The following is a 26,685-nucleotide window of genomic DNA, read 5'->3' on the forward strand; positions in this document are numbered from 1 at the left end:
GATAAGGCCCATTTTGTTAAGGGGTATTAGGGCTCATTCACACCATCTCCATTGAGCTGAACACCACAAGGGTACATAGTAAACAGATAAAATACTGTGTTGAGGCAAGTTGTGGTGCATATCGTAAACATGCAGGCGTGTTGAGTGAGTGAGTGAAAAACGTATATAGCGCAACACATGTGAACTGAATCGCCTCAGGGCACACTTTGTAACATGTCAATAAACTACCTGTTGCCCACTCACTGTAAATATACTGCAAGCGGGTGGGAGGTACAGATACAATCACATACATGTACATGACGGCCTTCTTCTAGGTTTGGGGCAGGCATGTGTGCGGCCCCTGCTGACCAGTGCTGTGTCCAATCAATACACGGGTAAGCAGGGGACACACACAGAGTTTGGTAGCAGGTTTCAGCCAATTATTTCAGTTGAAATCAGCTGATCGGCTGTGTCCAATCACACATATGGTTCTGCGTTTACAAAACTCACAGAGCTCTGTGTACAGATAACAGCGATCAGGAAACCATGTTAAATGGACTGTAGTGCAAATCTGGAAAATGAAAAAAGCACAAAAAATGCATAGGTGTGAATCAGGCCTTATGCTGCGTACACACGATCGGTCAAACCGATGAGAACGGTCTGATGGACCGTTTTCATCGGACCAAACCGATCGCGTGTGGGCCCCATCGGTTATTTATCCATAGGTTAAAAAAAAGCAATCTGGTTTTAAATTTAACCGATGGATACCTAACCGATAGAAAAAAAACTATCGTTTGTAGGCACGTCCATCGGTTAAAAATCCATGCATGCTCAGAATCAAGTCGACGCATGCTTGCAAGCATTGAACTTCGTTTTTTTCAGCACGTCGTTGTGTTTTACGTCACCGCGTTCTGACATGATCTTTTTTTAACTGATGGTGTGTAGGCAAGACTGATGAAAGTCAGCTTCATCGGATATCTGACGAAAAAATCCATCAGACCATTTTCATCGGATGAACCGATCATGTGTACAGGGCATTACAGCGCGACTTTGCAAGGCAACTTCAGCGCGACTTAAAGTTGCCTCCAGGACAGGAGACTTTGGCTGTGGCCAATCACAGAATAATCAGCTCTGTGGGAGGGAGGGGTTTTCTCTTCCTGTAAAGTTGCTTTAGTTAAGACAGAGATCCGACTTGGAGACGACTTCCATTGAAATCTATGGGTACAAGTTGCCTAGAAGTCGCCTTGAAGTAGTACAGGAACCTTTTCTGAAGTCGGAGCGACTTCAGTAGTGTATATTAAGACGGCTCTCATTCACTTTAATTGAATTTCTCATGTCGGGCAACTTGGGGCGACACAAGTCGGATCCCAAGTCGCGGTAGTGTGAACTGGCACTAAGGCCAGCCATAGACGGAGCAGATTTCTTTCCTGCAATCATGGGTTGACAGGGGAATCCCACCCGCTGAATAATTGTGTTCTCCTGATGATGATTATTGCTAGCTAGTGATATTCGTCTGTAAAATCTGGCTGTACTCAAGTTGATTGATCAACGTGGGTACATTCAGCCTGCCCATACATGGGCTGCTGAACCGGCTGAGATTCGAACCATCTATGGCCGGCCTAATTAGGAAAGTGGCTTCCACTACCATTTCTATTGTACGGGTTTTAATTGTTGTCTTAGTACCTATCTAAAAAAGTTCCCTCAGTAATTCATGCAAAATCTCCCCAACAGGAACACAAAAAAATAAAGCACACGTTTTCAAACTTTTGACAATATTCGCATTACTGTCTGTCCATTTCTGTCCCGTGATGGCCTAACCATTTCTTGTATGGGCAATACAGGGTTAGAAAGAATTGAAAAATACTCCCACTCCTACCTGGATTGAAATGTATCTGGTTTCTGCTGAACTGGTCGAATTTCGATCCGTCTATGGTCGGCTTTAAGCCAAACCGCCACATACCTCCCAACATTTTGAGATGGGAATGAAGGACACCTACTAGCAAATGTATGTAGGCATAGGACACGCCCCCTGTCACAACCCCTTAAAGGAGAATTAACCTAAAAAAATAAGTTAATTTGACTTTAGGCCAAAACGCCACATACCTCCCAACATTTTGAGATGGGAATGAGGGACACCTACTAGCAAATGTAAGTAGGCATAGGATACGCCCCCTGCCACAACCCCTTAAAGGAGAATTAACCCCAAAAAATAAGTTAATTAAATCCACAAGGGCTTTTTTTACCACTACTATTCCTTTATATTGGCAAATGAGGGGGAAAAGAGGGACAGAGGGACATTGCTCCAAATCAGGGACAGTCCCTCCAAATCAGGGACAGTTGGGAGCTATGCCGCCACTCAGTCCCCTGCACCATTGATTTGCTGAGGACTGCGATTGTCCAGGCAGGACACCTTCCTCTCCTGTATCTCTGCAGCACCTTATCTCATATCTTTGTATTACATATACTTCTTCATGCGTATACAGAAACATCCTATCCTAGCATACTGCTGGTATTCTGAAGTGTGCATTTATATACAAATGTAAGATGTTCCAGCCCTTTCACATTTGTCTGCGAGAATACAATTTGTGCATTACTACATGTTTACGTGCAATTTAATTGCACTTTTTTGTTGATGTGTTATGCAATGCAAAAGAGAGTAGAATAGGGTTTCTTCATGACGCACATAAGTGATTAGTGACGTATTTCTACATAAAATGAATTTTACTGCAGAAAATAAGACAAGAGTGAAGGGACAGTGGACCCTTTCAGCAAGATTCCACATTGTTGGTAGGGAGAACTTCTTAGCGAGATACTGATAAGATATAGGCAACTGATGTCTGCCAGCAACGCTACGCATGTCTCTGTGCATGTTTTTCCCTTCTGCATTCTGTACAGACCAGACAAAATGTGTGTGGGAGCAAACTGCCTTTGTGGGGGCTGGGTGTGTGTGATAAGGAGCAGCATTAGCAGACAGGGAGGGAGGCAAGCGGCCCAGACAATGAACATCCAAAGGATACTATTAATAACCTCAGATTACTTTATATAGTTTAAGACTATGGTTCCCTGTGCAACTACAGCATGGTGATGAATCCCAGAGACAATGCATCTAAAAACATAGGCAGTATGCGAGATTTGTAAGGTGCTTACATGTCCAACCACAAGAGGAAATTCACATCCAACTTCAGTTAAAATACAAACTTTGATTACAAAAACTTTGTTTAAAAAAAAAAGGGGGAAAACAATCCCAAAATTAAAAACGTATTAAATCTAGAGGGATTGGTATGTGTATAAGGGAGACCAAGATCGGTCTAATCCACTATTCAAATTGCAAAAGAAAACACCTAGTGCCAAAGGCACAGTGAACCACTCAGGGATTGTTAAATGGAAAGACCAGGGGGCAGATCCACAGAGCAAGTACGCCGGCGTATCTACTGATACTTTCAAATTTCCCGCGTCGTATCTTTAGTTTGAATCCTCAAACCAAGATACGACGGCATCTGGGTTCGATCCGACAGGCGTACAGCTTCGTACGCCTTCGGATCGCAGATGCAATACTTTGGCGTCCGCTGGGTGAAGTTCGCGTCGTTTTCCGCGTCGGGTATGCAAATGAGCTTTTTCCGACAATCCACGAACGTACGCGTGGCCGTCGAATTCTCTTACGTCGTCTCTATTCGGCTTTTTCCGGCGTATAGTTAAAGCTGCTATTTTGCGGCGTATAGATAGACTTGCCATTTTAAAGTATAGCCGTCGTTCCCGCGTCGAAATTCGATTTTTTTTTTTGCGCAAGTCATCCGTGAATAGGGATGGACGTAAGTCACGTCTAAGTTCAAAAAATGACGTCGCAACGTCACACACATGGGTAATAGATTCTACAATGTAAATGCAAACAATCTATTACCCATATGACTTAAAAACCACTGAAGACGGACCTACAATGGTCTGAAACGTGTAAGGTGTCCACATACACAAAAGATAGAGGGGCAGATCCACATCCAGATACGCTTCGCCGCTGTAACTCACTTTGCTTTGGTTTGAATCCTGAAAGAATTTGCGCTGCAAGTTACGGCAGCGTAGTGTATCTCTTGCGGCTTAAGGGAGCGGAATTCAAATTCGGCGGGTAGGGGGCGTGTTTCATTTAAATGAAGCGCGTCCCCGTGCCGAACGAACTGCGCATGCGCCGTTCCTAAAATATTCCAGGGTGCATTGCTCCAAATGACGTCGCAAGGACGTCATTATTTTCGACTTGAACGTAAATGGCGTCCAGCCCCATTCACGGACGACTTACGCAAACAAGGTCAAAAAATTCAAAATGCGAGGCGGGAACGACGGCCATACTTAACATTGAGTACACCACCATATAGCAGCTTTAACTATACGCCGGAAAAAGCCAAAACGGAAACGAAGTAAAAAAATGCGACGGCCGGTCGTACATTCGTGGATCGTCGGAAATAGCTAATTTGCATACTCGACGCGGATTTCGAAGGAAACGCCACCTAGCGGCCGCTAAAAAATTGCATCTAAGATCCGACGGCGTACGAAGACGTACGCCTATCGGATCTAGCCGAGATGCCGTCGTATCTTGTTTTGAGGATTCAAAACAAAGATACGACGCAGGAATTTTGAAATTACGCCGGCGTATCAATAGATACGCCGGCATAATTTCTTTGTGGATCTGCCCCACACTCTGTATGTTTCTGTTCTGCTTTATTATGACGCCCTGAGGCGATTCAGTACGCATGTGTTGCGCTATACAAGTTTCTCACTCACTCACGCAATTGAAGGTTTTTATACACATGATTACGTAGGTATCACATTAATATTACAATTGTACGTTTATGGCAGTGTTGCCAACTTACGAGACTGAAATTTACTGACAAACCACCCAAAATTTACTGGCACAGCCAGGTTTTTACTGGCATTTCAAAAGTAAAAAAATTACCGTTTTAAGTGCAAATTTCAGTATTTGGGCTAAAAACAAGTACAATATGCAATTAGCAATATGATTTAAGATACATAATAATGCAAAAAACATATTTCTTATTTTATTTTCAATATAGTAAGTAGCTCAGGGATAGGACTCAGGAGGGTAAGAAATTAGATTGGGTCAGGCACACACATATGAAACTGACTCTCACAGTGACAATGAAGGCAGTGTGCAGTAGCACAGATCACCAACACGACATGTCCCCTCCTAAATCACAGCGACAGTCACTCTCCACGCCAGGGGATCCCTCTAGTCCACTCCAGTCTAAACAGCACTGACAGTCCCTCTCCCGGCCTGCCTTGCTCCCGACTCGCACATGAGGCTCTGGCCACTCTGCTTGGCTCCCTTGCACCATGACATCACAGGACATGCTCAGGCACCACCTCCGCCAGAACTGCCCAAACACACTGTAGCAGGAATTATGATGGTCTCGACTGGCTTCAGACCTAGCCAAGTGTCACAGCCATATTTTTTACTGGCAACTACTGGCAGGAGGAAATTGTCAGTTTTTTACTGGCTGCCAGTAAAAATACTGACGTTTGGCAACACTGGTTTATGGTAACAAGGGGCGTAACATAGGCAGACTAATTCTAATCAGGACTTGAAAGAATGCAAACATGTAATGAAAACACTATTAATACTGTGTGCACAGTGAGGTTACAATGGGCACAGTGAGGTTGGGCACAGTGAGGTTGGGCACAGTGAGGTTGCAATGGGCACAGTGAGGCATGCAAATGGGCATTGTTGACCCTCTTTTCCACTTACAGTAGCTTCTGCATTCTCACCCTAGGCTTATACTCGACAAACTAATTTTCTCTCCCCCACACAGCTAATGTGACCCCAGTGCTGTCAGAGAGGGGCAAGGGAATCAAACAAGGATGCAGGTGCTCAATGTCCTCCTAATCAACCAATGACATCAGCGTTTGTTAATATGCTGGCAGCTGGTCTTGCACAGTGCCCAAAGTTGTAATGTTGCTCAATGAAAACCTGTGACTTTGTGTAACAGAAAAGCAGACATGTTTACCTGCTGACTTGTACATAATTTGTGGGCATTTTGGGGCAATTCATAGGCATTATGTCAAGGCACCCTGGTTGAAAAAGGAGGATTTAGAGCAGCCTACCAACAAAACATGTATCTGCTAACTAAAAGATGACCTGCAACAGTTTCTGATCTGACAGCGACTTGTGTGGCAAATTCAGGTAGTTCTAATTTGCTGAACTTTTACATCCTGGCACAACACCTGCAACAGTGGCGGCCCGTTCATACACATCTTGAGAAATCTCTGGGTGTCCTCACAGAGGGCTTTGGGCCATCGGATGGCACTGCATTAAAAACTGAGGATTCAGTGATGTGCACTGTCCCTCAACACAGTTTACTATGCCATCCAAAATGCAAGGTAAAGCTCTAGTTTGCAAAGAAGAAGCCATATCTGAACATGATCCAGAAAAGCAACTGTCTTCCCTGGGCCAAAGCTCATTAAAAATGGTCTGTTGCAAAGTGAAAAAACTGTTCTGTGATCAGACGAATCAAAATTTGATATTCTTTGCAGCCATGGGCACAGCGTCCTCCGGACTAAGGAGAAGAGGGACTTTCTTATCGGCGCACAAAACTGCATCTCTGATGGTATGGGGGTACATTAGTGCATATGGAATAAGCAGCTTGCACATCTGGAAAGACACCATCAATGCTGAAAGCTATATCCAGGTTTTACAGCAGTGTATGCTCCCATCCAGATGATGCCTTTTGGGGAAGCCATTGCATATTTCAGCAGGACAATTCTAAACCACATACTGCATCTAAGACAACTTCATAGGTGCTTAACTGGCCTGCCTGCAGTCCAGACCTTTCACCAATTAACATTTTTTGGTGCATCTTGAAACGTAAAATACGACACAGACCTAAAACTGTTTAGCAGTTTGAATCCTATATCAGGCAAGAATGGGAAAATATTTCTTTGCTCAAAGCGCAGTGGGACCACGCCAGGGCAGGGTGAAGCCGCCCTTACTGGATGTCTGGCAGCTGTTTCACCAGACAGGAAGTGAAATGAAAATCTCCAAAACCAACTTGAACAGAAATTAAATACTTTTTTTTTTTTTTTGGTAGAGTAAGGAAAGGATAGAAACCCTGTTGTATATTTTCCCTTACTTACTGCCCAGTGAAAGGAAAAATATCTCACATATTTTAGGATGGCAAAAAAAAAAAAACTAAAAAGGATTTTAACCCCTGTTCACTGTATCTAAAAATAAATAAAAACGTTTTGGCTGGACTTACACTTTAAACACTATCCTGCAAACATCAGTATTGTTCCGGGCCTTAGATCTGGGTGCCCGACAAAGGAACACCTAATTGTACACCATACATTAAGTGCAGAAACAGAACCCGTAAGAGCAAAGTTCACCTAAAACACGACTAAATACATCAACAGTCTGTATATACTTCTGTCTAAAACTGAACGCTACAGGAAGCAGAGCTGTAGTTATTGGAGTCTTTGATTTAATTTTTTAAGCTAAACATCCATATTTGTGCCAAGGTCTGTATATGATGTGTAGGGAGTGAAATAAGATTCTAATTACAATAATATTTGCTACCTACAATCCATTTCCATGGGTCTCTCATGTTCAGCCAACAGTTACAGTTTAACTGTAAAGCCCTGAACACACGACTGGGATTCCCGGCGGTATAAAATCCGCCAGGATTCCCGACAGGAAAACCGAGAACCTGCTCAGTAAGTTTCCCCGTGTACACACGGCCGGGTTTCCCGTCAGGAAAACTGCAGGGAAAGCCTTGGCCGGGAAACCCGGCCGTGTGTATGCTCCCTCGCAGTGTTTCCCCATAGGAAAATTGTCGGGTTTAAAACCGCCAGGAATCCCAGCGGGAAAATAGAGAGCAGGTTCTCTATTTTCCCACCGGGATTCCTGGCAGTTTTCCTGCCAGGAAGCATTCACACGGTCGGTTTTCCCGGCCAAAAGCTCTCCCTGTATTTTTCCTGGCAGGAAAACCGGTCGTGTGTATGAGGCTTAAGTCCATTATTTCGAAGACATGAACCATCACTTCTTTTGAATTGTAAAGCACCTTGTTAACAGCACGTAGAAAGTCATATTAACAATTTCTCTCCAGTTTGGTGGTCTTGAATGTGCTACATAAATACATCGCTGATCTCTAATCATAAAAAAATATAAAAATATCTCCAACACAGGGAATCCCAATCTCTTCTATTTTGAAGAAAGCTGAAAGCTCACCCAATGGACAAGGATTCTGGTGTATGTATGAAATTGGGACGTCAACAAAAACAATCTGGTGACAGGGCATAATGCCCAGCCATACACCTCTATAGGTCCACATTTTGGACACCAGTGTTGACCAATCTGAATAATCTCTAAAGAGAGAAATCTGTGTATCCTGGATGACCCATTACCAATCTGACTTTCTTTCTGACCTTGGCTTCTTTATTGACTGTTGTTCCTGTTTACTCCTCCATTGCTGACCTTTGGTTAAGAACCTGACCATTTACCTGTTGGTTAGCCTGATATGCTTTGAGCTATCTCTTGCAGTGGTGTTGTGCTATGTACTGTACTACATAAAATAGTTTTCTTCAGATGTAGCAGAAAGCAGCTTTCTTGGAGCATTCTTCTGCTTTGCCTCATGTCCTGGGCAGTTCCCACTGAAGCAGGGAGTAGCACTGGCAGAATGATGCCAGCACTACTGTCCAACAACACAGATGCAGTGCTGAGATAATGCATGCATTCAAAGTATGTCTCCAGTCTTCCAGATTAAATGATTCTGGGCATCATTCAACTAAGAAGACTGAAGGGGAGAGCTCTAGACTGAAGGCGAGTATTGCAGCTTGAGCATTTTTTACCACAATCTGTCAGATCCGTTTAAGAACAAAAATTACCTTGCAGTTGGGTTTTAAGCCCATGCTTCCCTTTCTGAGTGATGCATGTTACTGGTGTCCACTCCAGGCCTATTTTTTTATTCTGTCTTATGATTACCACACAGTACTGCTCCAAATTGTTGTCCAAGTTACTGACTCTTTGTGCTTTCTGTATTCCAGCTCAGACATTCTTGTTGCTCTATGCCTTGAGTCATCTTGAGTAAGTCTCATGGTTATTCAGTCTACCGAGTTGCAGCCTCACCATTAAAGTACCTGGCAGAGCAAAATGCTGGGCAGTAGAGGCTGGTGATGTATTTTTCTGGGGGGCGCAAATTTTCTATTGTCACACAACTGGGTGGGTTCAGGGCGCAGTGCTCTGTGCCCCAAACCCATTATTTTTTTAAGCCAATTAGAGCCTTATGCCGGATACACACAACCATTTTTCGGGTTCTAAAAAATGGGCAAAATTCTTTTTTTAACATACTCTATTTTTTTACGTTTTTAACGTTGTCGTTTTTAAGGTTGTAAAAAATGGTCATGTGTGGGCTTTAACGACGTGAAAAATCATGCTCAGAAGCAAGTTATGAGACGGGAGCGCTCGTTCTGGTAAAACTACCGTTCGTAATGGAGTAAGCACATTCATCGCTCTGTAACAGACAGAAAAGCGCAAATCGTATTTTACTAACACAAAATCAGCTAAAGCAGCCCCAAGGGTGGCGTCATCCGAATGGAACTTCCCCTTTATAGTGCCATCGTACGTGTTGTACGTCACTGTGCTTTGCTAGAGCATTTTTTTTTCATGATCATGTGTAGGCAAGGCCGTTTTAATGATCAGGTTGAAAAAAACTTTGTTTTTTCTAGACCCTTAAAAACATAATTTTTTAGAACCCGAAAAACGGTTGTGTGTACACGGCATTAGGCTCTAATCATGTGCTTCTAAAAAAAAAAAAAACATTGAAATCCATGCGTCCCGTGCCCTACATGCAGATTGGGGGCTGGGCGCATGAGTAGGGGATCAGCGCCCCTGCGCCCCGTATGGATGGGCTGCCACTGGTGCTGAGCAGAGAATACAGGCAATCTTTTACTCACATTTGGTATTCTAGGATTTGGTCACGGACATGCATTTCAAAAAAAAATCGTGTTTTTCTTTTTTTTCCTTCTTTTTTGGTGCAACGGTTTGAATGGGTAAGAACATGAATTGGGAGAAAGAAGTACTAATGGCAGGGGAAAATGTAGCAAGTAAATGATAGGGAGGTAGATGGAAGATCAGAATTTGAAAATAGGATAGGATGCATAATGTAAAGCAAAATGTAATAAAAAAGAGATTGAAAACAAAAACTTTTTGTTACTATACTGTAACAACCACCCCCGGATGGTAGTTATACTATGGCAGATCTGATATTCTACATTCCATGCACCAAGCCTATGCCCAAACATAGTCACATGACTTTTTTTCATCTCATTTCATATTAAGGTTAATTATATATTTATTATTATTAACAAAAACAGGAATGTAATACAGTTGCAAGCAAATCAGTTCACCAATTCCATATTGCATTATTCAGACCAAAGATTAAGAGTATGAAACAGAATCATGTAATAATACTATTTGTATATTAAATGACATGTCATCAGCCAGGGAAGACCATGCAACTGCTACAGGACCCCGTACTGCCTAGTTACATAATGTTCTCTGCAAGCAAAAAAGCGCAGACAAGTATTGGACAGAACTTCACATTGCTCAGGTAATTCTTTCAGACTACTTTTACATGTAGCCATTTATATCCTTCTATGAACCCTTATGGCCCGTACACACGATCTGAAAATCGAATCGTCAGTACAGAGTTTTTAAGAGCCGATCACCACAGTTCATCCGATATTCGATCGGACAAGCACGTAAACTTTCCTTGTATGATACCAGATAGTACGATTTTCGTTTAGTCAGTACAGTTGTCGTCCGAAAATACAATACAAATACACCACAACACATGACATCACTTCCGATTTTTTTTCCATACGAGAATTTTCGTGACTTTAGTAACCTATTCAATTTCTACTACTTTGGACTCTTTTTGGTCTTCATTAGGATGATTAAACCGATTTGCAAACCTGGTACAATGCAATTCTTTTTACAGAATCTGCTTAAATGTATTCATGCAGACTTCTTCTCAGAATCATATAATCTATAAATCATGATTTTGAGGATTAGTGAATTGCTTGATTCTCTGCCCATAAAGTAGTGCATTGATATTATGGAGAAATAACAAAGATTCAGTGTGCCGTTTCCCTCTGTCTGCTCTGCGGGGAATTATACAATTCAGGAATGCAGACAACCCTGACTCATGCATTGCATGAGGTTCAGCAGATTTGATGTACCTGCATGAATGGATTTGGGAGAAAAAAAATTCATTCACTGATTTCCTTTAATTCTCTCCAATCATTGTACTTGGTGTTGCCCACTTGGAACGCTCTCTCCTCCAAATGCATCCAACTTTTCACATTGATCAGATTACAAAGCAGTTACTACCATTAAGCCCCGTACACACGGTCGGACCCTTGTCCGACCAAAATCACATCGGAATTCCGACGGAGTAAAAGAGAACGTGTTCTCTATCAAAACTCCTACGGAATTCTTCACAATTTCCCATGGAAATAATCCGATGGGGCATACACACAGTCGATATTTCCGATGGAAAAGTCAGTCGGACTTTTTCCATCGGAAATTCCGATCGTGTGTACGGGGCATAACAGGGCTGGTTTCTTTTTTAAATCAGTCTCTTGTAACATTCAAGAGGTTAGGTAAATTCGGTGACATATTTTTAAATATTTTAAAGTGGAACTCCAGGTATGGATTTTATTGCATAATTACATTGGTTTGGATCACATATTGACGCAAGTAAGCATATGCCACACTTGACTGCTGAGAACGCAGAGATTCACTGAAGTAGTTGCGGCCACTGCGGTGATTGCCTCAGTCTTCTGGGCCCTGTGCCATGTCTACTACAGTCATTCTCTGCTTCCACAGGTATTGGCCAGGTATGGCATATGCATTCTTGCATTGGTCCAAGCTGGACCAAAATAACTTAGAATAAAATCCATACTTGGAATTCAGCATTAAAGAGGAAGTAAACCCTGATAGGGTTTACCACACTGTGCCCACTGCAGGCCGCATCAATCTTTTCCCCTCTTCCTTCCGGGGCCTCGGACTCCGGCTGGGTGACTGGCCAGAGCCGCGTGACTTCGCTACTGCACACGTGAGCCAGAGCCACCAGTCACGGCACTCACTCAGGAAGAAACAGCACGGAGGGCCATTTCTTCACAGCGCATGCGCCGATGACATCATCGGTGAACTACAAGATAAATATCTCCTAAATGGCGCACGTTCAGGAGATATTTACAGTACCTATAGGCAAGTCATAAGGCTTACCTATAGGTACAAGTTCTAAAAAGGGGTTTACAACCACTTTAAGCCTTTCAGAAGGTAGATTATCCAGTCTTTTGGTGTTCAACGTGAGTAATATCATAATAATTCACCTATATTTATCGGTTTAAGGGAGATAATTAAAAAAAATCAAGAGTAAAGGCCTTACGCTTGATCAGAAAATCATACAAAAATATTGCTTTCATAGCGATCATATGATAACCTAAACGTTACGTACACAGCTTTCATCCAAAATTTTCCAAAGGGACAAACAGATCGTACGATTTCCATTTAATCAGTACAGTTTTCATCCCAAATTACAATACAAATGCAATACAACACATTACATCACTTCTAAATTTTTATTCTGCCATACAAGAATTCTTGTAACTTTAGTAACCTCTTCTTTTTCAATATGGAGACTAGCATGCAAAAAAGAATGGACATTTATTCATCCGATAATCTCATTGTGTGTACCAGGCTTAAAGGAAATGGAAAATATACCAGCTGTCCGAAGTGACAAAACTTTTCTCTTATATGGGAAAATAAAACAAAGGAATTAACAAACCCCACTTCTCACCGCCCATTTTCCATTTTATTTTCTCCATTTCTCATTAGCTGAAAATAAACCAACTAAAAATATCATATTCCATACCTCATGACTAGTCCTCTACAAATGACTTATGGAATACTTCACGGCAATCAAAGTTCATTGCTGCACTTGTTTTTAGTTAATCTGTGGCCTTTCTGCAAACTGTAAAAAGTGACAAGTGCGGCTATAAGGTCAGCTGATCTATTTTTATGTGCTTAAAAAAATTACACCCTTCTTCCCTTTTCATTGAGTTTTCCAGTAACATTGCTGTGGTGTCCCCATTTCTTTATTCAGGATGAGATGTAGATGGATACGGGACAACCCCTTTCACTGTCAATTTCCGAAATGGTACCAGCTGCCTGACAGATGTGGATTATCCTTCATTACAGGTAAGTGATGTGATTTCAGCCAAGGAGAATTGTATTTATTTTTTTGATGAAACTTCAGCTTTTAAGGATAGGCTCACCTTAACTAACATGTAACATGTTGATAATACCAGCCCCCTCACCTCCAAACTAAGCACTAGGGCTGCACGGTTCTGGTCAAAATGAGAATCACGATTCTTTTGCTTAGACAAAAGATCACGATTCTCTCACGATTCTCAAAAATGTAATGCCAGAACCCCCCCCCCCCCCAAAAAAAAATTTAATTAATTAATAAACCTGTGATTTATATGAAAATATGAATATATAAAAAAAGAGACCAGTGATATGTCTATAATGTTAAAGATCATATAACTCCTATGAAAAAAGCAGAATAAAACTTTGATTCTGATTTTTTCATAGGAGTTATATGGTCTTTAATATTATAGACATATCACTGGTCTCTTTTTTTATAGATCAGAAGCAGTACTGCCAGCAACCATTGGGTGGTGCATGGATACACACAGTTGTACAGAACTGTGAGAAGGTTTAATACATCAGGAGCAGTACCGCCGGCAACCACTGGGTGGCGCATGGATACAAACTACTGTTGTGAGAGAAGCTCAGGCATCTATCCAGCGGTGCAGGCTGCTGACGTCGGTTTCAAAATCGGCGGCATTTGCGTTCCACGCTGGTTACGTGGAACCAGCGGTGAACACGGAAGAATCGCGGGTCATCCCACGGGGAGATCGCGGGCGGGGAGAATCGAGATCGCGATTCTCTCCGCGATTAATCGTGCACCTCTACTAAGCACCCTTCCCTGTTACATTGAGGATGTTATGGGCTCCACCCACATAGCTGCATCATTCATTCACAGCAATCTGTGAATGAATAAACTACAAGTCCCATCTTCTACCACAGTTGATGAACTTGTAGTTCTCAATGGACTTTGAGCATCCTGATCAGCACCCTGCTAGTCCATTGACACTTCCTGCAGCTCAGTAAATGTCTGCCTGTATAATGGTACAGGCAGAGAGCTGTAGGCAGTGTCTGCAGGAGCCTAACACTGCACCTGCGAGCCACTGATCCTGCACTATTGATTAGGTTGAATGGTACAAAAATGAAAACACCACACCAAAAACAGGGATTGGACTGCTGAGGACTGGGTTAAAGTAATTTTCCCTGATGAATCACCTTTCCAATTGTTTGGGGCATCCAGAAAAAAACATTGTTCAGAGAAGAAAAGATGAGCGCTACCATCAGTCCTGTGTCATGACAACAGTAAAGCATCTGAGACCCTTCATGTGTGGGGTTGATTCTCAGCCAAGGGACTGGGCTCACTCACACCTTTGCCTAAGAACACAGCCATGAATTTAAGAATGGCATTAAAACATCCCCCAAGAGCAACTTCTCCCAACCATCCAAGAACAGTTTGACGAACAATGCCTTTTCCAGCATGATGGAGCATATAAGGCAAAAGTGATAACTAGTGGCTTGAGGAACAAAACATCAACATTTTAGCTAGGATACTTCCCAGACCTTAATCCTATTGAGAACTTGTGGTCAATCCTCAAAAAAAAAGCTCACAAATTCTGACAAACCCCAAACATTGATTATGGGCTTCCATCAGTCAGGATGTGGCCCAAAAGTTGATCGACATCATGCCAGGGTGATGTGCAGAGTTCTTGAAAAAGAAGGGTCAACACTGCAAATATTGACTCTTTGTATAAACTTAAAGTGGAGGTTCACCCGAAAAGTTAATTTTTAACATTAGATTGAGGCTATTTTTGTCAAGGGGAATCAGGGAGTTTTTTTTAAATCGAAGCAGTACTTACCGTTTTAGAGAGCGATCTTCTCCGCCGCTTCCGGGTATGGGCTGCGGGACTGGGCGTTCCTATTTGATTGACAGGCTTCCGACGGTCGCATACATCGCGTCACGATTTTCCGAAAGTAGCCGAACGTCGGTGCCAGGCGGCGTATAGAGCCGCACCGACGTTCGGCTTCTTTCGGCTACTCGTGACGCGATGTATGCGACCGTCGGAAGCCTGTCAATCAAATAGGAACGCCCAGTCCCGCAGACCATACCCGGAAGCGGCGGAGAAGATCGCTTTCTAAAAAGGTAAGTACTGCTTCGATTTTAAAAAACTACCCGATTCCCCTTGACAAAATGAGCCTCAATCTAATGTTAAAAAAAAAATTCGGGTGAACTCCCGCTTTAATGTAATAGTCAATAAAAGCCTTTGACACTTATGAAATGCTTGTAATTATACTTCAGTATACCATAGTAACATCTGACAAAAGCAGACTTTTTGAAAATTAATATTTGTGTCATTCTCAAAACTTTTGGCCATGGCTGTATATCCTATCAAATAGGCTCTTGGGTACACAATTGTTGGAAAATCGAATGGAAATTTCTTATGCCGCGTACACACGATCGGTCAATCCGATGAGAACGGTCTGATGGACCATTTTCATCAGACCAAACCGATCGTTGTTGGGCCCCATCGGTTATTTATCCATCGGTTAAAAAATTTGAAACTTGTTTTACATTTAACCGATGGATACCTAACCGATAGAAAAAAAACGATCGTTTGTAAGCACGTCCATCGGTTAAAAATCCATGCATGCTCAGAATCAAGTCAACGCATGCTTGGAAGCATTGAACTTCATTTTTTTCAGCACGTCGTTGTGTTTTACGTCACCGCGTTCTGACACAATCGTTTTTTTAACTGATGGTGTGTAGGCACGACTGACCATCAGTAAGCTTCATCGGTTAACTGATGGAAAAATCCATCAGACCGTTCTCATCGGATTGACCGATCGTGTGTACAGGGCATTAGAAGGAGATTGGATTAAATTGCCACATGACCAGTTTTCTTGGACCTCACAACGACTAAAATCATCTCTTGAAAGCACTAGTTACACTTTAGCTTTAAGATGTTGCAGTAAACGTAAAGTATTGTAATAGTAATACAAACAATAGGCATTTCTAACATTACAATACAATCTTAAATGAAAAGTCCGCTGGCAATCTCTTTCCACAACTTCCTACATTCCCTGCATGCTTTGCAGCTTCTCCTCTGCTGTTTACTGTTTACATTTCATTTCTAAGGACTACATATCCCATGGTACCTTCCTGCAAGCTGTAATCCCTGTACTGATTCCGCCTCATGAATCTCCTCCTCTCAGCTCTGTAATTCAGAAGGCAGGCTTTGTGAAATGTGTGACACAGCAGTGCTTACTCACAGGACATAGTGATTAGGTGTCACAGAATTCAAGGAAGTAAATGTGTGGGGATCTTTACAAAGTAAGTTTACAAACTTCAAGATCGTTCATAATAATAAGAGTAGCCTCCAAGCTCCATTAGGATACCTGAATACCAAGCCATTTCAACAAGCAAAGTTCCAATTTTTCCTGGTGCCACCAAAGCGTTCCAGCTTCCTACCGCACATTCCTATTGGGCTATTAACAGGATGGGCTGTCTCATTGGTCAAAATGAGCATGCAGTAAACAGGAAGAGGCGGACAAGCTTCAACATGACCAGGAAGTATCAAAGCTTTCCTCATGAGTTTTGGACAGAACAATGAGGTTGGAGCCTGGTGCAGGTAGGTTGGAGCCTGGTGCAGTTATAAACCTCAGTCATGAAATATGAACATAGCATATCCCTCTAAAGTGTGTACTTGTCTCACTTAAGAGCACTTAGGCCTCATGTACACTGCAGCTAGTAAACTCATGTTTAGGAGCAGTTGGATGTTTTTTTCAGAAGCCCCTGAACTCTCCTCCATGTTATCTTATGTGTACATATACACTCAGTCATTATAGCAGTTTAGTTTAGTTTAGAAGCAATTGTGGTTTGAAGCATTTTTGTGAAAGCAAAAATTTGCAGTCAGGACGGTAATTCAGGGGATTTTGAAACGTTAAAAGCTTGTAACCGCGTGTAAACGCATCTAAATGTAGTAACTTGTGTTTATAAGCGTTTTCAATGGGGAATCATGTCTGACCATTCTGACTTTCCAGAACCCTGAGGCCAGTCACTTCACTGGGCATATGTAAGGCTTTACAACCACTTTAATGCTGGTAAACGGACGTTTAGGCTTAATGTACACAGGACACCTCCCCTGAACGATTTAACATGACAGATAGTAACCGACATTAAAAAAAAAAAAAAAAAAACGCCTGCATTGCCGTGTTTAGCCACGTTTGAGTTTAGTTTAGTTTTTTTTTTTAAATAGTCCAAAATTAAAAACGTCTGTAAACGAAATGCAGCTAAACGTGAGTTACCGCGTTTACAAGCTGATACAGGCATTTGGAACTGCCTCTGAACATCCATCCTGAACGCATTTTTTTGCATTTTAAACTCAACTGCCTAGAAACTCCTATAAACGACCCTGTGTATATGAACTGATAAGATAACATAGGGGAGAGTTCAGGGACAGCTGAAAAAAACGCCCAACTGCTCCTTAATGTCCGTTTACCAGCAGCAGTGTACATGAGGCCGGAGGAGCAAGTGGGCATTTTTTTCAGCTGCCCCCGAACTCTCCTCTATGTTATCTTATCAGTACATGTACACAGGGTCGTTTATAGTGCTTATATGACAGCTTTTCTCCAATGCCTTATTTGTTTATCACAAACCATTACAATAACTCTTCCAATGTTTATAAACTTTCAAAGGGTTGTCAGGATGTTTTAAAATAAGCTTTTGAAATTTTTGAGATTTAACTACTCGCGAGGGCTAATCTTATATTTGGTGTACTTGCTAATGGCCCGTACACACGATCCGAATATCGTACGACGGATCGTACGACTTTTTTCGCTTAATAGTCGCAAGTAAAATTAAATAGGTTATTAAAGTCACGAAAATTCTCGTACGACCTAAAAAAAAAATTGGAAGTGATGTCATGTGTTGTAATGTATTTGTATTGTATTGTCGGACAACAACTGTACTGACTAAACGAAAATCGTACGATCTTACATCGTGCGAGGAAAATTTTCGTGCATGTCCGATCGAAAAATATCGGATGAACGGTCGTGATCGGCTCTCGAAAGTAGTGTACACACGATCCGAAAATCGTACAATTCTTCATCGGACGATCGTTTTCGTCCGATATTCGGATCGTGTGTACGGGCCATTAGGCAGGGCTCGACAAAATCCGGACGCCCGGTCGCAATTACGACAAGAAATTGTGACCTGGCGCCCGCCAGTAATTGAGGCTGCGGCTTTGTGGCCTTCACAGAAGGAAGCTTAGGCCGCAAAGCCGCGGCCTCAATTACCGGCCGGCGCGGCGGGGAAGGTGGGGGCGCACGAAGACACAGGATCCTGTGTCTCCGTGCGCCCCCGCCGCACGACTGTGGCGGGCCAGCGCCCGCCGGTAATTGAGGCCGCGACTTTGCGGCCTTCTGTGATCTGGCGCCATCTTGTGGTGGACGTTTGGCATTACAAGTAAAACAGTTCTAATGTGTTTTTTCACTGTTTTCACTGCCATCTCCTTCCCTCTAATTAGAACCCCCAAACATTATATATATTTTTTATTCTAACACCATAGAGAATAAAATGGCGTTCATTGCAATACTTTCTGTCACACCGTATTTTACAAGCACACTTTTTTGGGGAAAAAATACACTTTTTTAATTAAAAAATAAGACAACCGTAAAGTTACCCCCCTTTTTTTTATATTGTGAAAGATAATGTTACGCCGAGTAAACTGATACCCAACATGTCATGCTTCAAAATTGCGTCCGCTCGTGGAATGGCGACAAACTTTTACCCTTTAAAATCTCCATAGGCGAAGTTTAAAAAATTCTACAGGTTGCATGTTTTGAGTTACAGAGGAGTTATAGGGCTAGAATTATTGCTCTCGCTCGATCGATCGCGGCAATACCTCACATGTGTGGTTTGAATACTGTGTACATATGCAGGCGCTACTCACATATGTGTTTGCTTCTGCGCGTGAGCTTGGCGGCACGGGGCGTGTTTTCTGGCTTCTAACTTTTTTTAGCTGGCTCCTAGATTCCAAGCAAATTTGTCAAACTCTGTGCTAAGGACTCATTTAGGCTAGGGTCTGACTTCTGCGGATGCAGGACTGTATGTAAATCGCACACTTTCCCGCACCTGCAGCAAAAATGCGCTGATGTTAGAAGACCTAATTCTTAATAGAACCCCCATGCACCGGAAACTGCAACACACATAGAACAATGCGGTTTCCCTGCGACTGTACTTTTGTAAAGGTGCAGGTACCTTTTCTCTGCATTTTCCGTAGGTACAGCAGCCCATTCAGATGAATAGGCAGATGTGCTCATGCAAAAGGGAAACCACAATAGAGTGAAGCTAGCCTTACACTGCGGATCACTTTTCAGAAGGCAGCACAGGCACAGATGTCAGGCATTCAAGTGGCGCTATTGCCGCCTCCGGAGTGCTGTTTTTTTTTTCCGCAGCCGAACCAGGTTTTTGAATAGGAATACTGTGCTGCAACTGTGAGCCTAGCATTTGGTGGTCCTGCCTGCCAAAAGTGATACAAAGCAAAGCATCACGGCTTGTGTACAGCCCTATCTGGCTGCCTTTGCAGCTTAAGGAGCAGTCGGGGTGAGGCAAAGAAACTATTGTCTTAACTACCTATTTTTACCACCCACTGAGCAGAAGTGTAAACTAGGGGCAAAGGTTCTAGTTGATGGCTTATGGGAACATGCCAATGTAAAAAAACTGCCAAGAGCATCAAAGTAAAAAGGAAGATGTTTATCTGTTCACCATTCCTGTCTGAAAATGATGTCTTAAAATTAAGATGGTCACATATTTTGGGTTTCTCTTGTTTAGCCTGTGGACTGAATGAGATCACTTAAAGAGGAGCCGATTTCCTACTGCGCATGTGCAAGTCGTGCTGTGCTTTCCAAACGGTCCCGCCATCTTCTAGGACCTGTGTGTATCCCAGAAGGCAGTGGGGGGGGGGGGAGGAGGGGGCTGAAAATGTCATAGATCGCTGATCTTACTCGGAAGTGGGAGTGGGTACCTGTCAAAACCAGGTACCTGCTTCCCCCCCCCAAAAAAAGTGACTTGCGCATGCGCCGTAGGGATCCGGGCAGTGAATCCGGAGCGCTTCACTTCCTGGTTCCCTCACCGAGGATGGCGGGGGAGCATCAGAGTGACGAGCGATCGCTCTTCCTCTGCTGCAAACAGCGCTGGACTCCAGGACAGGTAACTGTCCTAATATTAAAAGTCAGCAGCTGCAGTATTTGTAGCTGCTGGCTTTTAATATTTTTTTTCCAGGGAACATCCACTTTAACAACTATTTGCAGGCAGTGCAGGCTCAAGGGGAAGCTGCCTTGGGCCCCACAACAAGTACTGGGCCCAGGGGAAGCTTCCCCTTTTGCCCTGTGTTAAAGACGGCCCTGGAGAGGGGAGGGTGGTAACAAAAAAAAGTGGGGCTTCTGTTTTTGGCTGAAGCTTCACTTAGTTTAAACCCCCCAACCATGCTAAACAGTGCAGATGGATAAATCTACAGTGCTGCCAATTGCATTCTAAGGCTCCATTCACACCTTGGCGACAAAAACGCCCGACGCCGGACGCTCGTGCCGCTGGAGGGGAGAATTCCCATTGCTGTCTATGAGATGGTTCACATCTCATAGACGCCGTACGCCTGCCGCCTGAAAACAAGTCCCGGACCCTTTTTTTCAGGCGGCATTGGCGTTCGGCCATAGAAAGCAATGGGAAAGATTTGTTAAAAACAAAAAAAGTTGCACGAATCGCGGCAAAATACGCCGCATTACTTGTCGCGGAGGTGTGAATGCAGCCTAACGGATGGTACCTGTGGCTATCAGAATGCGCAAACAGTGCCAGCATCTGGCTGGATGCAGGTTAATAACTTTCTAACCAGCTCCTTCTAGAAAAGTCTATAGGCTTTAAGCCCGGTGATGCCGAGAGGGCCACCCATAAAACATTATAAAAGATTCAGCAGAAATTCCATCTATGTATGGCCAGCTTTAGATGTTTGATAAATAAGACCAAAACCGTGGCCATCGCTAAATTAGTGGTCAGGTAAATCTAAAGCATCTGACTTCACCAATGTCTTATAAATAGGACCCAGACATTCAGAACACCCTGCATCCATCCTGAAAGCAACTTGGCCAAATTCAATGAAACCACAGAAGATATTTTACATGAGAGACAAACAGCTGTTTGATGCACAGTATACAGATTATGGAAATGTATTACAGATTAAAAAGGCTGTGCACAAAATAGAAGGCATCCATAGCTTATATATAAATAGGTTTATGTGCACATATTCACATTATTTTCCCATTTTTATGGTATCACTGCTTTCTGAAAGGACTTTCCCCTTTTCAACACGATTGGCCAGGCCTCGACAAAATCTGGGCGCCAGGTCGCAATTGCGACAATAAATTGTGACCTGGCGCCCGCTGGTAACTGAGGCCGCGGCTTTGCAGCCTAGAAGGCCGCGGCCTCAATTACCGGCCTTCGCGGGCCCTGTGTCTCCTGAATTGAATGAATTGAAAGCGCTGTAAAAACACCTTACCCTTTCACACTGAGGTGTTGCGCTGGCGGGGCGTTGAGAAAAGTCCTGCAAGCAGCATCTTTGAAACAGCTTTTGGGCGCTGAAAAAAAACGCTCCAAAAACGCATTGGCTTTCAAAAAACCTATCTTTTGGACTGAAATATTAAGGTGTGGAGTTCAATTCGAAATTTAACTCAATCACAGTGTAGAAAATCTTTGGGTGTACAAAAGCTGAAACCTCAACATTCGTGGTCTTCGCAGTCACACTACCAGAATAATGTTCAATGACATCCTTCAACCAAACTGCTTTCCAGCTCTTTTAACCTACAATTTGATGCCGGACAAGATTTCAGACTACAACTTGATGCCGGAAAAAATTTCAGACTACAATTTGATGCCGGAAAAAGATTTCAGACTAACATTATAGCATTTTCCTTTAGTTTTACCAAAACCATATAATATAAGGGCCAACCTAAACACTTTCAAATCTGTATGCAATCAGGCAGGCCCTTGTACTACATAGTTGACGGTAAATCTAAAGGAAGATTGTACAATTTATGGCCAGCCTAAGAGTTAAGCCCTGTACACACGATCGGAAATCTGATGGAATCTTAGGCCCCATGCACACGAGCCGCTGGTAAACTCGAGTTCAGAGGCATTTGGGCATTTTTTTCAACTGCCCCTGAACACATTTAATGTTATCCTATGTGTCCATGCACACATTCACGTTTTTTTGCGTTTCAAAGCAGTTGGGTTTAGGCTCGTTTTTTCAGACGCAAAATTTTGGGTTCAGACGCAAACGTTTTTGCGTTTCAAAGCTTTGGGAGGGTCTACAATGTCTTTGTTATTAACGCTGATAGCCGCAAACGCGGTAAAACGCGGCAAAACGTGGCAAAACGCCGTGAAATTTGCTGCAAAAACGGGCGTTTTAAACGCCAGTTTTTGCCCTTGAAAACTTGAGTTTACATGTGTTTGCATTTGCTTCTCGTGTGCATGGGACCTAATCCGATAGATTTTTTCGTCGGATATCCAATGAAGCTGACTTTCATCAGTCTTGCCTAAAAAATCCGACCGTGTCCAACGCGGTGACGTTAAACACAACGACGTGCTGAGAAAAATGAAGTTCAATGTTTCCGAGCATGCGTCGACTTGATTCTGAGTATGCGTGGATTTTTGACCGATGGACTTCCACACAGACGATCGTTTTTGTATCCATAGGAAAATTGTTCTATTTTTTTTTCACCGATGGAAAACAAACCGATGGGGCCCGATCGGTTTGTCCAATTAAAACGGTCCATCGGTCTGTTTTCATCAGACAATCCGATCGTGTGTACAGGGCTTTAGTCTTATATGTGCTCAGTCTGGACAGACCCATCACCCCTCCCACTCCCTGACTGGTCCCCACGGTCTCCTCCCCAGTACAGGCCCATCTGACACATGTAACAATATTCAGTGATGGATGTAGACAATGCAAATTCCTTTCAAGGGGAATCACCGCTTCCAGACAACCTCCTTCCCATAAGAGAGAGAAAAATGTGACATTTGTAGAAGGGGCTGGCTCATCATGTTGGTGATGGGGGTTCCATCATTGATGATCACTGATGATCAGGGGTGCTGGTGGACTATGGGAGGGGGTATTACACAGTCTGTGCACAATACAGAACACTGAGCACCATGGGAATCTGTACACATCCCAGCAATATCACTATACAGGGACATTGTATATACAGGACACCCGGCAATCCCACTATACAGGAACATTGTATATACAGGACACCCAATATCACTATACAGGGACATTGTATATACAGGACACCCGGCAATATCACTATAAGGGAACATTGTATATACAAAACACCCGACAATCTCACTATACAGGAACATTGTATATACAGGACACCCAATATCACTGTACAGGGACATTGTATATACAGGACACCCAGCAATATCACTATAAGGGAACATTGTATATACAAAACACCCGACAATCTCACTATACAGGAACATTGTATATACAGGACACCCGGCAAGCTCACTATACAGGGACATTGTATATACAGGACACCCGACAATATCACTATACAGGGACATTGTATATACAAAACACCCGACAATCTCACTATACAGGAACATTGTATATACAGGACACCCGGCAAGCTCACTATACAGGGACATTGTATATACAGGACACCCGACAATATCACTATACAGGGACATTGTATATACAGAACACCCGACAATAACACTATACAGGGACATTGTATATACAGGACACCCGGCAATATCACTATACAGGAACATTGTATATACAGGACACCCAACAATATCACTATACAGGGACATTGTATATACAGGACACCCAATATCACTATACAGGGACATTGTATATACAGGACACCCTGGAATCTCACTATACAGGGACATTGTATATACAGGACACCCGGCAATATCACTATACAGGAACATTGTATATACAGGACACCCGGCAATCTCACTATACAGGGACATTGTATATACAGGACACCCAGCAATATCACTATACAGGAACATTGTATATACAGGACACCCTGGAATCTCACTATACAGGAACATTGTATATACAGGACACCCAATATCACTATACAGGGACATTGTATATACAGGACACCCTGGAATCTCACTATACAGGGACATTGTATATACAGGACACCCCGGAATATCACTATACAGGGACATTGTATATACAGGACACCCAATATCACTATACAGGGACATTGTATATACAGGACACCCTGGAATCTCACTATACAGGGACATTGTATATACAGGACACCCGACAATCTCACTATACAGGGACATTGTATATACAGGACACCCGACAATATCACTATACAGGGACATTGTATATACAGGACACCCGGCAATCTCACTATACAGGGACATTGTATATACAGGACACCCAGCAATATCACTATACAGGAACATTGTATATACAGGACACCCTGGAATCTCACTATACAGGGACATTGTATATACAGGACACCCGGCAATATCACTATACAGGAACATTGTATATACAGGACACCCCGGAATCTCACTATACAGGGACATTGTATATACAGGACACCCGGCAATCTCACTATACAGGGACATTGTATATACAGGACACCCCGGAATATCACTATACAGGGACATTGTATATACAGGACACCCAATATCACTATACAGGGACATTGTATATACAGGACACCCTGGAATCTCACTATACAGGGACATTGTATATACAGGACACCCCGGAATATCACTATACAGGGACATTGTATATACAGGACACCCAATATCACTATACAGGGACATTGTATATACAGGACACCCTGGAATCTCACTATACAGGGACATTGTATATACAGGACACCCGACAATCTCACTATACAGGGACATTGTATATACAGGACACCCGACAATATCACTATACAGGGACATTGTATATACAGGACACCCGGCAATCTCACTATACAGGGACATTGTATATACAGGACACCCAGCAATCTCACTATACAGGGACATTATATATACAGGACACCCGACATCACAGCTAACACTACAGAGAAGACAACACACAGTGCAAGTTCTCTCCTCTGCAATCCAAGTGGGAACCATCCCATGCTGTAGATGTGACTGCATGCTGGGCTGTGCTGGCTGCAGAGACATCACACATCGGAATGTCAGAGACATGGTCAGGGAAAACAGAAGAGACTACTGGCTGGAGAAAGTCGGGGGACTCAGAGAATCGGGGGACACAGAGAGGTCAGAGAATCGGGGGACACAGAGAGATCAGAGAATCGGGGGGACACAGAGAGATCAGAGAATCGGGGGACACAGAGAGATCAGAGAATCGGGGGACACAGAGAGATCAGAGAATCGGGGGACACAGAGAGATCAGAGAATCGGGGGACACAGAGAGATCAGAGAATCGGGGGACACAGAGAGATCAGAGAATGGGGGACACAGAGAGATCAGGGGCAGTATTAGAGCAGGGAGACTGGGAGATCGGGGTGTACTGGGAGATCGGGGTATACAGGGAGATCGGGGTGTACTGGGAGATCGGGGTGCACTGGGAGATCGGGGTGTACTGGGAGATCGGGGTGGGAGATCGAGGTGTACTGGGAGATCGGGGTGCACTGGGAGATCGGGGTGTACTGGGAGATCGGGGTATACTGGGAGATCGGGGTATACTGGGAGATCGGGGTGTACTGGGAGATCGGAGTGTACTGTGACATCGGGTGTACTGGGAGATCGGGGTGTACTGGGAGATCGGGGTGCACTGGGAGATCGGGGTGTACTGGGAGATCGGGGTGGGAGATCGAGGTGTACTGGGAGATCGGGGTGCACTGGGAGATCGGGGTGTACTGGGAGATCGGGGTATACTGGGAGATCGGGGTATACTGGGAGATCGGGGTGTACTGGGAGATCGGAGTGTACTGTGACATCGGGTGTACTGGGAGATCGGGGTGTACTGGGAGATCGGGGTGCACTGGGAGATCGGGGTGTACTGGGAGATCGGGGTGGGAGATCGAGGTGTACTGGGAGATCGGGGTGCACTGGGAGATCGGGGTGTACTGGGAGATCGGGGTGTACTGGGGACACACACACATAGAAGGGTGTAGCGGGGATCGCACTCACCTCTCACCCGGGCGTAGCAGCAGCTGCACTGAGACAAGACTTTACGGAAGAGGTTTTGGCAAGCACAGCCGTGGCGTGGTTTGCCCCCTCTCATTGCTCCCCAGGCATGGCGATGCCGAGCCCCCCACTCCAGAACATGCCGGTGAGGAGGATGGTGCACCCCCGCTGTGTCCCCCCTGGAGGAGAGGAGCGGAGGAGGGAGGAGCGGACAGATCTACACTATGAGCGGAGAGAAGAGCCAGCTGCTGCCCTAATGCTGGAGAGGAGAGGAGCTGAGCGGCTGTACGGAGCTGTCACTGAGAGCTGA

The 26,685-nt window shown here is 43.7% G+C and overlaps 1 protein-coding gene across 2 annotated transcripts in view; it reads right to left on the reverse strand.

Moving 5' to 3' along the window:
- ARHGEF25 (Rho guanine nucleotide exchange factor 25) overlaps window positions 1-26,685 on the reverse strand; it is a 439,794-nt gene that overhangs the window by 222,697 nt on the left and 190,412 nt on the right. The window contains exon 1 of one of the 2 annotated variants that reach the window (XM_040340893.1): window positions 26,379-26,660. The exons of the other annotated variant lie outside the window; for it this stretch is intronic. Within the exon in view, the coding sequence (XP_040196827.1) occupies window positions 26,379-26,472 (94 nt within the window). The 5' untranslated portion in view covers window positions 26,473-26,660. Of the gene's footprint in view, window positions 1-26,378; window positions 26,661-26,685 lie in introns of those variants that run through there. 2 annotated transcript variants of the gene reach the window in all.

Source organism: Rana temporaria, chromosome 2 (genome assembly GCF_905171775.1).
Source record: "Rana temporaria chromosome 2, aRanTem1.1, whole genome shotgun sequence".
NCBI lineage: Eukaryota > Metazoa > Chordata > Amphibia > Anura > Ranidae > Rana > Rana temporaria.